Source organism: Crinia signifera, chromosome 19, assembly GCF_055691185.1.
Source record: "Crinia signifera chromosome 19, ASM5569118v1, whole genome shotgun sequence".
In the NCBI taxonomy this organism is placed as follows: Eukaryota; Metazoa; Chordata; class Amphibia; order Anura; family Myobatrachidae; genus Crinia; species Crinia signifera.
In genome coordinates, this window is record NC_139226.1 from 29,315,550 (window position 1) to 29,332,856 (window position 17,307).

At 47.8% G+C, this 17,307-nt stretch overlaps 2 protein-coding genes across 2 annotated transcripts; both read right to left on the minus strand.

Annotated features, from left to right (window-relative positions):
* Positions 1-1,123: 1,123 nt before the first annotated feature.
* LOC146041769 (lutropin subunit beta-like) lies at positions 1,124-4,665 on the minus strand. Its single transcript, XM_083161672.1, has 3 exons — positions 4,627-4,665; positions 3,550-3,718; positions 1,124-1,491 (listed from the first exon to the last, which is right to left on the minus strand). The coding sequence occupies exons 2-3, from the start codon at positions 3,715-3,717 to the stop codon at positions 1,267-1,269; spliced, it is 393 nt and encodes a 130-aa protein (XP_083017798.1). The 5' UTR covers position 3,718; positions 4,627-4,665; the 3' UTR covers positions 1,124-1,266.
* Positions 4,666-11,126: 6,461 nt separating this feature from the next.
* On the minus strand, positions 11,127-16,554 carry LOC146041770 (stabilizer of axonemal microtubules 3-like). The gene is made up of 5 exons (XM_083161673.1): positions 16,335-16,554; positions 15,564-15,764; positions 14,858-15,019; positions 13,098-13,225; positions 11,127-11,559 (listed from the first exon to the last, which is right to left on the minus strand). The coding sequence occupies exons 1-5, from the start codon at positions 16,428-16,430 to the stop codon at positions 11,157-11,159; spliced, it is 990 nt and encodes a 329-aa protein (XP_083017799.1). The 5' UTR covers positions 16,431-16,554; the 3' UTR covers positions 11,127-11,156.
* Positions 16,555-17,307: the final 753 nt, after the last annotated feature.

A 17,307-nucleotide genomic window follows, 5' to 3' on the forward strand; every position in this document is an offset into this window, starting at 1 on the left:
ATTGCATAACCCCTGCCCAACCAGTGTCTATAGGTCTTTTTTGTGGCGCTACACTTTCTGGCAGGCAAAATTGGCAGTGATGTCAGCTGTCAGACATAAATAATAAATATATAATACCTAAAACAGTGGTACTTATATGTTAGTTGGGCGCCCACTAAGCTAATTGCTTAGTTTTCCGCGTCCGCTTGCCACGCTTCGGGCTCGGTGGCTCGTTACGCTCGCCACACTATATAAAATCATCTCCATGCCGACATGGATAGTGGGGGTATAAGCGTACTAACTATAGTGGGCGCCCAACTAACATAAGTACCAACAAAATTACTAAAGGGTAAGTGATGCTAGTGTGCAGCAGTGCTGATGACCGCTTCAGACTGGTCGCATCCTTTCTGTAGAATACATGGAATTATTTAGTTATTTATTTTATTTATATTTTATGCAATATTTGACATTAAATCATTGGTCACCAATCAATTATACTTATTGGATCCCAATATTGTAATTACAAACTGTTTTTTTTTTTTTTTGCAGGTGGGGCAGATGTAACAGAGAGAGAAAGTGAGTTATTTTGTTTCTGTGCAGGGTAAATACCGGTTGCTTTATATTTACACCCATACGTAATTCTCTCTGCACATGTTACATCTGCCCCACCTGCAGTGCACGATGGTTTTGTCCATTTAGAGAAACCTTTTGCGATCCATACTGATCTATAGGTGCATCTATAACCTATTGCTCCTTCACAGATGTGGGTCATTCAGTTGACAGTGTCTTATGTCGCCAGTCAAAAGGTTGACTTGGATTAAAGGTCGACACGTGGAAAAGTTGTCATGTCTGTTTCGAGTGTCGACATAGATACTTGGCGTACCACTTACCCTCCCATGTCCCGCTGCTCTTGGAACACTATTATAATCTAACTCCAAGTCCACTTGGATTAACAAATTAGGTTAAAAAAAAAAAAAAAAACTTGTGTCCACCTTTTTGCTGCATACCGTGTTCCCCGGTAACTAGATTCAGTTCTAGAGTTCTGTTGTCCTGAGGTGTCACATTTGTGCAAAATCATTGAGGCAAGTCTCCAAAGCATGAGGTAGCGATGCATTAAGCCCTTCCATTTATTTGGGGGGTCACCTTATAAACGTGTTTACACACACATGCGTGTCAATGCCAGATGTAAACATACAAATCACGTTATTTCACATCAATGTACAGTATGTATAAAGATGGCGGTGATAAGACAGCGGCGCAGGTGATTATATGTCGCGCTGTGTGTGTCTAGATTTGGCTCTTCATGCAGACGTTGGGCTCGCTGCTCTCCACGGTGCAGTCGCTGTACTCCATCTTGCAGTGGTCGCAACCGCAGCTCACAGCCACAGGGTAGGTGAAGAAGGGATCTTTACCGGGCTCGCAATCGGGCAGCATCTTGGTCTCATAGCGGATTTCTTTATAGGTGCAGATCAGCTGCTTGTACGCATGCACGGCTGTCTTTAACACCTGGTCCTGAGGGAACAATTTATACATATTCGTATGTATACTGTATCTCCGGTACTTGTGTAGTTTCATGGCGCCGTGCTACTTCCGGTTTCTACGCTCGCCACAAACTATGTTAAAAAAAGTAACAACTCCATGCCAACATGGATAGTTCATACCCCCACTATCCATGTTGGCATGGAGTTGTTTTTAAAAAGCGTGGCGAGCGTAGTGAGCCACCAAGCCCGCAGTGTGGGCGAGCGAAGCGAGCCCCGCAAGGGGACTCAGACGCACGGTGCCATACTGGCGCCGTGAAACTACATAAGTACCGTATCTCCTACTACATAATAAAAGGCTGACACTGCTTGGAAGAGAATCCAAGCGGTTTGCACGCCGATGACCACTAGATGGTGCTCTACTGAGCAATTCGAGCGTTGTTGTGTTTGGGTGCACAACAGCCGCCACTGATATTATTTTATTTACAGTGTCTTATATAGCGCAGCAGATTCCGTTACAGTGTCTTATATAGCGCAGCAGATTCCGTTACAGTGTCTTATATAGCGCAGCAGATTCCGTTAGTGTCTTATATAGCGCAGCAGATTCCGTTACAGTGTCTTATATAGCTCAGCAGATTCCGTTACAGTGTCTTATATAGCGCAGCAGATTCCGTTACAGTGTCTTATATAGCGCAGCAGATTCCGTTAGTGTCTTATATAGCGCAGCAGATTCCGTTACAGCGTCTCATATAGCGCAGCAGATTCCGTTACAGTGTCTTATAGCGCAGCAGATTCCGTTACAGTGTCTTATATAGAGCAGCAGATTTCGTTAGTGTCTTATATAGCGCAGCAGATTCCGTTAGTGTCTTGTATAGCGCAGCAGATTCCGTTAGTGTCTTATATAGCGCAGCAGATTCCGTTACAGCGTCTTATATAGCGCAGCAGGTTCCATTACAGCATCTTGTATAGCGCAGCAGGTTCCGTTACAGCGTCTTATATAGCGCAGCAGGTTCCGTTACAGTGTCTTATATAGCGCAGCAGGTTCCGTTACAGTGTCTTATATAGCGCAGCAGGTTCCGTTACAGTGTCTTATATAGCGCTGCAGGTTCCGTTACAGTGTCTTATATAGCCCAGCAGGTTCCGTTAGTGTCTTATATAGCCCAGCAGGTTTCCGTTACAGTGTCTTATATAGCCCAGCAGGTTTCCGTTAGTGTCTTATATAGCCCAGCAGGTTTCCGTTACAGTGTCTTATATAGCCCAGCAGGTTTCCGTTAGTGTCTTATATAGCCCAGCAGGTTCCGTTACAGTGTCTTATATAGCCCAGCAGGTTTCCGTTAGTGTCTTATATAGCCCAGCAGGTTCCGTTACAGTGTCTTATATAGCGCAGCAGGTTCCGTTACAGAGTCTTGTATAGCGCAGAAGATTCCGTTACAGTGTCTTGTATAGCGCAGCAGGTTCCGTTACAGTGTCTTATATAGCGCAGCAGGTTCTGTTGCGCTTTACAATTGGAAACCGTGATTAAACAAACTGGGTAGATACAAACTGACATGGAGGTAGGAGGTCCCTGCTCACAAGTTTACAGTCTATAGGTTACTGGTCAGCTTAATAAAATAAATTAGAGCTACACATCATAGCTGCGGAAGCCACTTGTGTGCACCTGTGGCCATAAGGTTACATTACGCTTGCAGGCCAGCGTACTGAGACGTGGGTGAGGCTAGTTGCACCATGAGTGCCCATGCAGCTGCAATCGGAGCCATGATGAGTGTGGTGGACCCACATAGTTCCTATTGTCCATCTTCTCAGAATATTACCAACATTCCATTCTGCCAAAGCACTGGTTTCATCTACAGCAATCATGGCCAAACTGTGGCCCTCCATCTGTTGTGAAACTACACATCCCAGCATGCCTTGCCACAGTTTTAGCATTCCCCAACCGCAAACTGTGGCAAGGCATGATGGAACTTGTAGTTTCACAACAGCTGGAGGGCCATAGTTTGACCTACAGACTCCTTAGATCATCCAGTCACAAATTGCACACCATTGCTATACCAGTGCGATACATCGCCACCATGAAACACAAAGCAAGACTTACTGTATTGTGACAGTGGCCACTACAGATGGTGGTGGTGAAGGTGATGCACCTCGGGCAGTGGTCTTTCTCGGCAGAGATGGTGGCGTTGGTGAGGTAACAGGCATTGCGTCCTTGCACAGCAGACAAGTACACAACAAGCAGTTGGACCAGAGCCTGGGTGCTCAACATCCTTAATGGGTAGAAGTATGAATTAAAGTTACTGGTAATGAGAACAGCGCAGGGGCCGCTGCCCTAAGGAGACAGCAGGGCAAAGTAAACTAGAACAGCAGGAAGAGTAAGTGTACCCTTACATATGTACTTCTATGGAAGTTGGCAGGTATGTTGGGCTATTGGTTCTTCATGTTTGCAGCAAGTATGCATAATTAAACGTTTCAGACATGGTTTGTGATTATTAATGTGGTGTTCATGTCTAGCATGCCCTGTGCAAAGATGTGCATGACCTAACCTATTGTATACTACCCTAGGGTGGCTGCAAACTAAGGAGAGAGATGGATGGCTAAATCCTCACCTTTTGTGATGAAGTACAGCCAGTAACCACTAGAGGCTACTGGATGGACTAAATTACTCAACAGAAAGTGAACCCAAAATGGTAAAACTTCCTGGATATCGAGATAGCCATTGGTGTAGTCACCAGCGATGGCAATACTGTAACCAGCCATTGATAGTTTTACCATCATATAGTTTGTTACTATCGATAGTCATCCATTTTCTTTAATTTACTGGCTGTGGGCCAATCAGAACATGGGGGTGGTGCTTAGGGGTTGTCGGGGCGGAGATATACTCCGTTTCCCAGCACTTGAAAACAAAACAAAACAAAAAAAACATGGGTTTTGCTGTGCAATCGATGGAGGGAAACTATCTGGTTCTCCCCCATCGATTAGCAAAAGTATTCAACAACGGCCATAAACCATCGATGATGGGTGGCCATCCCTACCTGGATATGGACAGAGGGTGCTGTGAAGACAGAGAATGTAGGTAGGAACAATCTAAATAATATAAACCACCTGTCTTGCTTAGTGCACCAATCCTCCAAGGACCAGTTTATCTTTATTTAGAAGAGATGTTTGGGAGACTCACCTGAGAGAGCAGAGAGGAGGCTGACTGGTGATGCTCGGAACCTGGGCCGCAGTGGTCCGTTTCTTCAGTGAAGCCTTCTTTTAAATGTTCCAGCATGATAATTCTAGTGGGGGTGTGAAGGCTGAAGGGATTTTCTGATTTTTGTTTCCCCGGAACAGATTAGGGAATCGTTACTTAATGATATTTGACGGATATTGTAAATCCTGAAGTGAATGATCATGTTAATCCCGAAAGGACAAACTGATCCGTCAATGAAACCCTTGGCTGATTTTACATGTGCATCCGACTCAACACCGTGTGCGGTTTCCAGTTTGAATTGTTATATATAGAACGAGTTGGCATTAACTAATTAATTATGATTTTTAATTCTCTTCCTTTTTTCCACAGTTCATAGAAACTCCGACATCAATCCAAGGACAAAATTAATGAATGGTTGTTTTATTATATAAAGCAGATAAAAATAACATGGAGAAAGGATTTAGGATAGGAGTGTCCAAGCTACAGGCCGGAGAAGGGGAGTCTTGCAGAAGGGAGAGGATGGTACTTCTGCTGCAATGCCGCCAACTGTGAAGACTGTCGTACAGAGTGACGTCTCCATTTGTACGATACGCCAATCTTGAGGAAGCTTCAGACATCTCCCAATCCACACCTGCTGCAGCCTGCCTACATTACTACCAATCCACACCTGCATGCAGCCTGCCTACATTACTACCAATCCACACCTGCATGCAGCCTGCCTACATTACTTCCAATCCACACCTGCATGCAGCCTGCCTACACTACTGCCAATCCACACCTGCATACAGCCTGCCTACACTACTGCCAATCCACACCTGCATGCAGCCTGCCTACATTACTGCCAATCCACACCTGCATGCAGCTTGCCTACATTACTGCCAACCCACACCTACATGCAGCCTGCCTACGTTACTGCCAATCCAACCCTGCATGCAGCCTGCCTACGATACTGCCAATCCACACCTGCATGCAGCCTGCCTACGTTACTGCCAATCCACACCTGCATGCAGCCTGACTACGTTACTGCCAATCCACACCTGCTGCAGCCTCCCTACGTTACAGCCAATCCACACCTGCATGCAGCCTGCCTACGTTACTGCCAATCAACCCCCTGCTGCAGCCTGCCTACGATACTGCCAATCCACAACTGCTGCAGCCTCCCTATGTTACTGCCAATCCACACCTGCTGCAGCCTGACTAAATTACTGCCAATCCACACCTGCATGTAGCCTGGCTACGTTACTGCCAATCCACACCTGCATGCAGCCTGCCTACATTACTGCCAATCCACACCTGCATGCAGATTGAATACGTTACTGCCAATTCACACCTGCATGCAGACTGCCTACATTACTGCAAATCCACACCTGCATGCAGCCTGCCTACATTACTGCCAATCCACACCTGCATGCAGCCTGACTACATTACTGCCAATCCACACCTGCATGCAGCCTGCCTACGTTACTGCCAATCCACACCTGCATGCAGCCTGCCTACGTTACTGCCAATCCACACCTGCATGCAGCCTGCCTACGTTACTGCCAATCCACACCTGCATGCAGCCTGCCTACGTTAATGCCAATCCACACCTGCATGCAGCCTGCCTACGTTACTGCCAATCCACACCTGCATGCAGCCTGCCTACGTTACTGCCAATCCACACCTGCATGCAGCCTGACTACGTTACTGCCAATCCACACCTGCTGCAGCCTCCCTACGTTACAGCCAATCCACACCTGCATGCAGCCTGCCTACGTTACTGCCAATCAACCCCCTGCTGCAGCCTGCCTACGATACTGCCAATCCACAACTGCTGCAGCCTCCCTATGTTACTGCCAATCCACACCTGCTGCAGCCTGACTAAATTACTGCCAATCCACACCTGCATGTATCCTGGCTACGTTACTGCCAATCCACACCTGCATGCAGCCTGCCTACATTACTGCCAATCCACACCTGCATGCAGATTGAATACGTTACTGCCAATTCACACCTGCATGCAGACTGCCTACATTACTGCAAATCCACACCTGCATGCAGCCTGCCTACATTAGTGCCAATCCACACCTGCATGCAGCCTGACTACATTACTGCCAATCCACACCTGCATGCAGCCTGCCTACGTTACTGCCAATCCACACCTGCATGCAGCCTGCCTACGTTACTGCCAATCCACACCTGCATGCAGCCTGCCTACGTTACTGCCAATCCACACCTGCATGCAGCCTGCCTACGTTAATGCCAATCCACACCTGCATGCAGCCTGCCTACGTTACTGCCAATCCACACCTGCATGCAGCCTGCCTACATTACTGCCAATCCACACCTGCATGCAGCCTGCCTACATTACTGCCAATACACACCTGCATGCAGCCTGCCTACGTTACTGCCAATCCACAACTGCATGCAGCCTGCCTACGTTACTGCCAATCCAAACCTGCATGCAGCCTGCCTACGTTACTGCCAATCCACACCTGCATGCAGCCTGCCTACGTTACTGCCAATCCACACCTGCATGCAGCCTGCCTACGTTACTGCCAATCCACACCTGCATGCAGCCTGCCTACGTTACTGCCAATCCACACCTGCATGTAGCCTGACTACGTTACTGCCAATCCACACCTGCTGCAGCCTCCCTACGTTACTGCCAATCCACACCTGCTGCAGCCTCCCTACGTTACAGCCAATCCACACCTGCATGCAGCCTGCCTACGTTACTGCCAATCCACACCTGCTGCAGCCTGCCTACGATACTGCCAATCCACAACTGCTGCAGCCTCCCTATGTTACTGCCAATCCACACCTGCTGCAGCCTGACTAAATTACTGCCAATCCACACCTGCATGTAGCCTGCCTACGTTACTGCCAATCCACACCTGCATGCAGCCTGCCTACATTACTGCCAATCCACACCTGCATGCAGCCTGCTTACGATACTGCCAATCCACACATGCATGCAGCCTGCCTACGTTACTGCCAATCCACACATGCATGCAGCCTGCCTACGATACTGCCAATCCACACATGCATGCAGTCTTCCTACATTACTGCCAATCCACACCTGCATGCAGCCTGCCCATACTACTGTCTATCCTACTACTGTCAATGTCCCCTAACCTTGCTTTGGCCACTAGTATAATCAGGGCTATTTTTCAGCAGGAACTGAGGCCCTAATTCTAGTTCACTCTTTCTGACAAAATATTTCTAAAGCCCGTCAGACTGGACATGCCAGTCAAACTGTTTGGACCCACCCCCATGTGACGAGGGGGCGGGCCACAGGATCTCCAAACCGGATCATGTGAAAGGTCCTGAAATCCGGCTAAAAACCGGACAAAGTGGGTCCGGCTTTTTTCCGTCTGGTCAAAACCGGAGTGTATGAAACCAGCCTGAGGCCGGTGTCACACTTCGGCTCCTACCGGACGGTGAAATCCCGCACGGCCAGGGAGCCGTGCCACACACATTAGTTGTGAATGGACACTATTGTGTCCATTCACACAGGACGGCCACGGCCCGGCCATCTGGTTGCAGCCGGATCCCGCCACTGGAAGGGACGGCAGCCGGGCTGTGGCCATCCCCTCCATGATAATCTACTGTGTGCGGCAAGGCTCCCTGGCCGTGCGGCATTTCACCGTCTGGCAGGAGCCAGAGTGTGTGAAACCGGCCTAAGGGCCTCAGTTCCTGCTGGAGCCTGCTGAAAAATAGCCCTGAGTATAATCTAACTCTATGTCTACTTGGATCGTAAAGTATGAACCAAGTCGACCACGTTCCCATAGACCAAATGTTTGGGTCTAACTTTCGTTACAGTTGAGCTAAGCACTGTTGACTACCTTTAGGCGTCTAACTAGACGGGTTTGACTAAGCGTGGTCGATTCTAACCTGGTCTATTTAGACATCGTAGATCTGTCAACCATATGCTTCCGGTATGACCGGAGATGGCCGCACACATGCAAGCTCCTTCCCCAGCCGCCGGAGAAGGGGAGTCTTGCAGAAGGGAGAGGATGAGCATGAGGGAGGCAGAGATGGAGGAAGGGAGGCGGAGAAGGAGACAGAGAGCGCTGGTGTGTGGCGGCATTCATGGCCCCGCCAGAGGAGGCCTCCAGCGGGATCCTCTGGCTTCGTCACCCGGCTGCGATGCGCCAGCATCAGCTCAGCCCCCGGCCGCACCAGCAGGACCCCTGGCCGGGGCACACACCAGTCTGCAGGAGCCTGTCTGCCCCCACTCAAGGCTTCAGTTCCAGGCGAACCCAGTGGCTTCCACCATGGTACCACTACACTATCAGGGGCAGCCCAAAGAGGGCCCAACTCCAGCCCGCCGCCTCACAGACTCCCCCCCCATGCTGGCCTGCTGAGCCCCTCCAATGCTGCCCTGTGAGCAGCAACGTAAAGATGGCGCCGCTGATGGCTGCCTAGGATCTGTTCCGCTAGCCAAATATGTAACCTGTGTCACCCTGTGTGTCCCATATCTGTACTGTTTTACTGTCTACCTATCTGGCTGTTGCAGTCACCAAGTGGCACCGCTGCATGGGTGCTGTACAGCTCAGTAAATGTATGTTCCCCATGTTCATGCCCTCTTCAGGATACATCTAGTGCATATCTGAACGTGTTTTAATATACATCTGTGCTGTGAGGTATACTTTTACGTGTTCCCACCCTGGCTGTTGCACAGCAATCCAAACCAAATTCCTAGTATACGTAAGTATACCCGGCCAATAAAGCTGATTCTGATATGCAGTGAACTACAGGCCAGGCCAGGTCACCTGTTCATGCATCCCACAGCAAAGGCTGAACACTGCATTGATGATTTCAAATGAGAGAGATTAACTGGACAGATCTGATATGGTAAGCGAGGTGGAGTAGTGAGGTGTGATGCTGGCAGTGAGGTATGCTGAAAGTGGTGACGTGTTAGGGGGGCAGTGAGGTATGATGAGTGTGGAGAGGTATGAGTAGAGCATTGAGGTGTGATGAGAGTGGTGAGGTATGATGCTGGCAGTGAGGTGTGATGCTGGTAGTGTGGTATGATGAGAGCAGTGCCCCTGCCACTAGGTCGATATGACTGAAAGTTGACATGGGTTAAGTCGACAGGGTCATTAGGTTGACACAATCATTAGGTTGACATGGTCAAGGTCGTCGACAGTCAAAAGGGCGACTTGGGGGTTTTCACTTTTTTGAGCCGACATGTGCCGACAGTCGGTATTTCATGCCCTTCCATCCACTAGGGCATTGTGGGAGAATAAAATATTGTGCCGAGGGTAGCAAGGCACCATGCGCGAAGCACGGCAAATGCAGCAAGCCATGCGAGGGGGGGGGGGGGGGGGGGGGCGCCAGTGCTATGTTTGACATTGGCCTAATGCTTGTGTTGACCTAACCCATGTCGAGCTTCAGTCAGGTCGACAACGTGCTTGGGGCAGCAGTGAGGTATGATGAGAGTGATGAGGTGTGGTGTGCTGGCAGTGAGGTATAATGGGAGCAGCGACATGTTAGGTGGAGCAGTGAGGTATGATGAGAGTGATGAGGTGTGGTGTGCTGGCAGTGAGGTATAATGGGAGCAGTGACATGTTAGGTGGAGCAGTGAGGTATGATGAGAGTGATGAGGTGTGGTGTGCTGGCAGTGAGGTGTGATAGAGCAGAGAGGTATAATGGGAGCAGCGACATGTTAGGTGGAGCAATGAGGTATGATGAGAACAGTAAGGGGAACAGTGACATGTTAGAAGGAGCAGTGAGGTGTGATGAGAGCAGTGAGGTGTGATGTTGGCAGTGAGTTATGATGAGAGCAGCGACATGTTAGGGGAGCAATGAGGTATGATGAGAGCAGTGAGGTGTGATGCTGGCAATGAGTTATGATGAGAGCAGCGACATGTTAGGGGAGCAATGAGGTGTGATGCTGGCAGTGAGTTATGATGAGAGCAGCGACATGTTAGGGGAGCAATGAGGTATGATGAGAGCAGTGAGGTGTGATGTTGGCAGTGAGTTATGATGAGAGCAGCGACGTGTTAGGGGAGCAATGAGGTATGATGAGAGCAGTGAGGTGTGATGTTGGCAGTGAATTATGATGAGAGCAGCGACATGTTAGGTGTAGCAGTGAGGTATAATGAGAGCAGGAAGTGGAGCAGTGACATGTTAGAAGGAGCAGTGAGGTGTGATGTTGGCAGTGAGTTATGAGAGCAGCGACATGTTAGGTGGAGCAGTGAGGTATGATGAAAGTGATGAGGTGTGGTGTGCTGGCAGTGAGGTATAATGGGAGCAGCGATATGTTAGGTGGAGCAGTGAGGTATGATGAGAGCAGTGAAGTGGAGCAGTGACATGTTAGAAGGAGCAGTGAGGTGTGATGTTGGCAGTGAGTTATGACTGAGAGCAGCGACATGTTAGGGGAGCAATGAGGTATGATGAGAGCAGTGAGGTGTGATGCTGGCAATGAGGTATGATGAGAGCAGCGACGTGTTGGAGGAGCAATGAGGTATATATATATATCACCACAACATATATTTCATTCGGACGATTTATTGTGCCTTGTGTTACACCACAACGGGCCGGTGGCTGCCATATGTCTCATATTCACTTTCATACATCTTGGGCACTGATGTTATCTCCGCTCCGGGAAGTGGCATTGTCCAGGGGCATTCCAATGGGCAGTAAACATCCCGTGACCTCTTGGCATCCAGGGGCCACCGGTAGCTCTCCTGCGCCAGAGTTTTCAGTCCTCGGTGAGGGACAGACTTTGCACGTGGTGGTATCCGTGGCAATTTCGTGGCAACAGGAAACTGCATGGTGTCACGCATAGGAGGGGGACGACGGAGTGTTGGTAGCGTCTCCTTGGGCAATGGGTTCTCTTTCGTGCCATGCCCCCAGGCCTTAGGGTAATCCTCAGCCTGCCAGTATGTTAAGGTGTCTTTTTTGGCATAGCCCTCCAGTTCTCTCCTAGGTAGAAGAAGGTAATACTGACATAAGCAAAGTTCTACATTTCCTGCATTGTAACCTGGCTATGGGTCAATAGGTCGCCCACTACTGGTGGCCAAGCAAAAGGCCGACACAGGAAAAATGATTTGACCATACCCCAAATCCATGCCCTGTCCACCAATATTGCTGCACATGAAAAATGACAACATTTATTAGGTCGACATGAAAAAAAAAGGTTGACGTGATTTTTTTATGTTTTTTTTTGTGTGTCTTTTTCGACATGGACACTTTATAAGCATCCCGCGCCCCCTCGCATGGCGCGCTGTGCTCGATGCCCACTTGGATAGTAATGTGTGAAAAAAACACCTTTTTTTTTTTTAAATGTGAAAAAATCCTGTCGACCTTTTGACCATGTCGATCTAATGCATGTCGATTTTTTTTCATGTGTTGATCTTTTGTCCGTCGATCAATAGTGGTCATCCTATTGACTGTTGCCCTAATTACTGTCGATCCTATTGACCGCATTGTGTAACCTGAGCGTAACCTATTCGGTGGTAGAAAGATGGAGGACATGGGTGTAATTACATCTGGAGCGGCACGTGCTGGTTCATCCTCTCCGGGACCACTGCTGTCATCCTATCAGCACACAGGTCAGGGACCTGACTGGGCTTTTAACTCCATCACTGAAACTTTAAGGGGCCCATTTACCATTGGATCGCATTACAATATATGATCCTTTTTTGGGCCAATGTATGTCCCTGCAGGGACAGGGGCTCCGAAAGGAGTATGGCCCTGCAATCTGCTTCACTGGGAGTGAGGGGTCTTGGCTAGCCTGACCCGTGCTTACTGCATTGCCCCGCTGGTAGTGCGGTAAGTAGCCCATAGGCTACAATGGGCTACTGCCATCTCAGAATGGGGGTAGCCCAGAGACCTGTTGCGATGATGTTGAAACATCTCCCTGTGCAATGTGTGACATATTGGGCCTGATTCAGGTTCATTCGTGAAGCACATTTGGTTTACTAAAGGACAAAACCATGTGCATTGCAGGTGGGGCAGATGTAACGTGCAGAGAGAGTTAGATTTGGGTGGGGTTTGTAATTCAAACTGATATCTATATTGCAGTGTAAAAATAAATCAGGCAGTATTTACCCTGCACGGAAACAAAATAACCCACCCAAATCTAACTCTCCCTGCACCTGTTACATCTACCCCACCTGCAGTGCATATGCTTTTGTCCATTAGCAAACTGGGCCTGAAGTCATTCGCGGTCGCCAACCATCAAATTATCTCTGTAGGGCTCGGTAATCTCACTCTCTGGTGACTTAGATTAGCGGCGCCCTGCTCTGAGAACAGGATGGGCAGCTGACATCTGGTGATGTGATACCTAGACGAGGGGCAGACATTATTACCCATACACATAGCACACAGAGGACTATATATGAGAACTGTTACACACCGGTCACAGGCTCACTATCACATATCTATGTAAGTACACACTACAGCCAGGACATGTTTTCTAATGACTCCTTATGACAGAAGTGTGAGACGTTGACACTCACGTGGTAAATGCCCGGAAGTCCCGCGCCGTAGTAGATGCATATATGTCATTCAGGCTCAGGACCCCCTTGTCTCTTATATAGAATGGTTCCCCAGACACCATCTTGTTTTCTGTAGTTGCCACTAATGACTAAACACCAACATATTATTAGTACATGACATGTACACCGTTCTGTCAGCATTATTCAGAAACAATTGTAGCTAATGCGTTTTTATGCGGCACCCAGGACTCAGCATAAGGGATAACACTCCTAAGCCCACCCCCAGACTCCCATTGGCTAGTTTCACAGGAGTCTGGGGGCAGGATTAAAAGAAGCGGGATGAATTGTGATGCCTGAGGCTATGTATACAGAACGATAGAATACGATAAGACATTGCATACAACTTCCCATGCTCTCGCGGACATATATATAAGTGATGTGACATAAGATTATGTGCAGAGCATCACCCAATGGTGCCGATTTAGACAGGTCCGATTTCGGCCCGCTTTTGATGTTGGAATATGCGCATGTGTATCCCCCTGTGCGAACACCCAGGGTGAAATGTAATAGGATGAGAGATTCAGAAAGTGAAAGATTTGGTAAGAAATCTCCAGGTTTTTTTAAAACGGCAATCATTTACACAGCAAAACCAGTTTGATTTTGTAGTGTAAATGATTGCCGCTCTAAAAAACTGGAGATTTCTTACCAAATCTCTCACTTTCTGATTCTCTCCTCCTATTACATTTCACCCCAGTTCCCCTTGGAGCGCAGATGGGTCGATGCCTGCGTGGGGCGGGAGGTCACATGACATCAGCACCCTTTCCGAATAGCGGTCATCTGAAAAGTAAGTATTGACTTACTTTTCAGACCGAAGGCTGCAGAAATCATTTGATGGTTATCCCAGTAAAGCCGCTTACACGCATAATGCCTCCACTAGTGCCGCTTACACATATAATCCCTCCACTAGTGCCATTTACACATATAATCCCTCCACTAGTACCGCTTACACACATAATGCCTCCACTAGTGCTGCTTACACACATAATGCCTCCACTAGTGCCCCTTACACATATAATCGCTCCACTAGTGCCATTTACACATATAATCCCTCCACTAGTGCCGCTTACACACATAATGCCTCCACTAGTGCCGCTTACACACATAATGCCTCCACTAGTGCCGCTTACACACATAATGCCTCCACTAGTGCCCCTTACACGCATAATGCCTCCACTAGTGCCATTTACACATATAATCCCTCCACTAGTGCCGCTTACACATATAATCCCTCCACTAGTGCCGCTTACACACATAATGCCTCCACTAGTGCCGCTTACTCACATAATGCCTCCACTAGTGCCCCTTACACGCATAATGCCTCCACTAGTGCCGCTTACACACATAATGCCTCCACTAGTGCCCCTTACACACATAATGCCTCCACTAGTGCCGCTTACACACATAATCCTTCCACTAATGCCGCTTACACATATAATGTTCCCAGTAGTGCCGCTTACACATATAATGTTCCCAGTAGTGCCTTTTTACATATATAATGCCTCCACTAGTGCCACTTACACATATAATGTTCCCAGTAGTGCCGCTTACACACATAATCCATCCACTAGTGCCACTTACACATATAATGTTCCCAGTAGTGCCACTCCCACACATAAAACATCCACTAGTGCCGCTTACACATATAATGTTCCCAGTAGTGCCACTCCCATACTGCCTATGATTTACTGTAAACATGAAATATGCAGTACAGTGTAACTGACCTGTGATGGTCCCTCGTAGAAGTGATTCTCCAGAGAGAAGGGCTGGGGTCCTGCATGGAAGGTGCTGCTGGTGGGTTGAGCTGGAGCCCCCAGGAATTGTGATTTCATTTCAGAGCTCTGGTTTCCTGGGTCCAGTGGTGTCCTCCATTCCTTTAGTTTTAGCTGCGTGACACAATGTAAAACTGCTACTTAAGCATTATATGATGATGAGATAATAAAACAGTTTATTGAACCATGAGTTATGCTGATGTCATAATAACACCCCAAAGTGGCTATCGCTAAACATGTCAGAAAAAGCACAAAATAAAGACTGCCCACATCCACCCAGACCAATCCTGATCTGCCAATATTAGAGCAAACCACACCCATTTCCATGTAGGGCACACCCCAACGATGGCCTGAGAATGCATATGGTCCTGCCAAGTCTTTTCCACATCGCAATGTCAGTTCAGACCTGGGATCAGACCCAGCACCAACTCGGGACCGGCGCCTTCACACTAAACCCGGGCAACCCTTCTTATAACCCAGATCGAAATTCTTGGTTGCTCAACCCATGTTATAAGCTTTTTTGCTTTCCAGGAGACCTGCCTACCTCTCTGGGCATCCGGGAGAGCCACCTATGATGCGGAAGCATCCCTGGCGTTCTGGTACACATATTGGAACCTGCAAGCAGATTAGTACATTATAAGATGACTCCACCTCTCACCTTGTCCCACAGATCCTTGTTATAATGAACCTTCCAATGAGGCGGAGGGAGAGGATGGTTGGGCTGCGCCAGCACTCCCCCTGGGTACTTCCTGGCATGGGTGCTGCCCGAGGTTGTCTCATATACATTGGTCAGTTCATTACATGCTTTTCCGTCACTGGTCTGCTGCAGCACTGGTGGCAGAGGCTCGGAGAGGGAGGACTGGGAAACAGAGCACACACATATATTATATAACATCACTGTATGTAAGCAATACGTAATAGCCTTGGTATAGTATTTCATGCACAGCACTGAGCAATGTAGAGTAGGCCAGGTATATAGACTAGGAATCAGCCCCGTGTACCTGCACGAGAACAAAAAATGTTTCCCATCTAAAAAATTTCACTTAGGACATGGGAAAATATGCTAATGATGCTGCCTTAAGGGATCTGTATGGACACGCCCACTATGGCATCAGCGTCAGAACAGATGAGGAAATAACAAAATTGCTTACTGCAAACTACCATATCTCTGTGAGTGTCCATCCCCCATCCAAATCAGTGATCTGGAGCAATCACCTTCCCACCAAACGATTAGATTCTCCAAAGGTACTATTTCTATGGATATTAATGTCAGATGTATAATATATTATACGCAGTTTAACAATTGCCACCCAAGCTGCACTTGTGTACTGCAGGGTAATGCATGACTTCCACGTAACCATTACTGTATAATATATAATTATCATAGCACACGTTAAACAATGTAGGGGACTGCTAATCCTCACGTTACCTTGATGTGCGGTGGGGGGAATGAAACCTGAGCCCTGTAGTTGTGCCCAACGCCGGTACTGGTTAGATGCCAGTCTTGTCTCCTCTCCAGGGCCATTATACTGGTAGCAACACAAAACAATGCAGAAAGATAGCAGGATACTGCAGCTCTGCAGTGACTGAGCCTAGGGCACCTGGCTATTGCATTGTGGTTTGTTGTTGTCCTGTGCCCATGGCGATAGGCCACGCCTCCATTACAGGATTGAGCAACAGGGGTTGTTTATCTCACAGTGATGGGCCCCATACATCAGCAATCACAATTTATGGATTTTTAGATATAGGGATATTTTGGCCAGATAAATGGATTTTACAATCTATCTGACTTTGCCCACACAATACAGATTTATTTCAGTGATCGGCAGATCTTCATATCTGGAAATTGCCCAATCGATTGCTGTTCACAATGTAAATAGATGGAGAAGACGAATTGGGAATGCCCACACATATAAAAAAGATCTGCAGATAATACCAGATTATTAAACATGTTTAAAAACCTGATTAAGCAATTGATTGGCGATTTTGATTGGGATTGCCAAGAGGTGGAGCCCACACTTCTAAAATTAATTGTGGCAATCATCTCCATATCTGAAAATTGTCACAATTAATTGCTGATGTATGGGGCCCTTGACTCTGTCTATCTCTCTCTCTGGGAACGCTGGGACTTGTGGTTCCACAGCAACTGAAGTGTTATTAAGGGGTATATTTGCTAAAGCTTCTAAAACAGACAAGTGGAGGTTGTTTCCCATAGCAACCCATCAGATTCTATAATCCTCTAGAAACAATAGATACATGTTAGCTAATGGGTCAGATGCACTAAGCTTCAAAAGTGATAAAATGGAGAGTGATAAACCAACAGCCAATCAGCTCCTATCTGCCATGTCACAGACTGTGTTTGCAAATTGTCAGGCAGGAGCTGATTGGTTGGCTGTTTATCA

Excerpts from the sequence above, each read along its gene's own strand:
- LOC146041770 (XM_083161673.1), bottom strand. The coding sequence starts at position 16,430 with ATGGCCCTGGAGAGGAGACAAGACTGGCATCTAACCAGTACCGGCGTT. Across the intron at positions 15,020-15,563 it reads ACAAGGATCTGTGGGACAAG|CTAAAACTAAAGGAATGGAG; the intron begins GTGAGAGGTGGA and ends TGTGTCACGCAG. Across the intron at positions 11,560-13,097 it reads GACTTCCGGGCATTTACCAC|GAGAGAACTGGAGGGCTATG; the intron begins GTGAGTGTCAAC and ends TCTTCTACCTAG.
- LOC146041769 (XM_083161672.1), bottom strand. The coding sequence starts at position 3,717 with ATGTTGAGCACCCAGGCTCTGGTCCAACTGCTTGTTGTGTACTTGTCT. Across the intron at positions 1,492-3,549 it reads GTGGCCACTGTCACAATACA|GACCAGGTGTTAAAGACAGC; the intron begins GTAAGTCTTGCT and ends TTGTTCCCTCAG.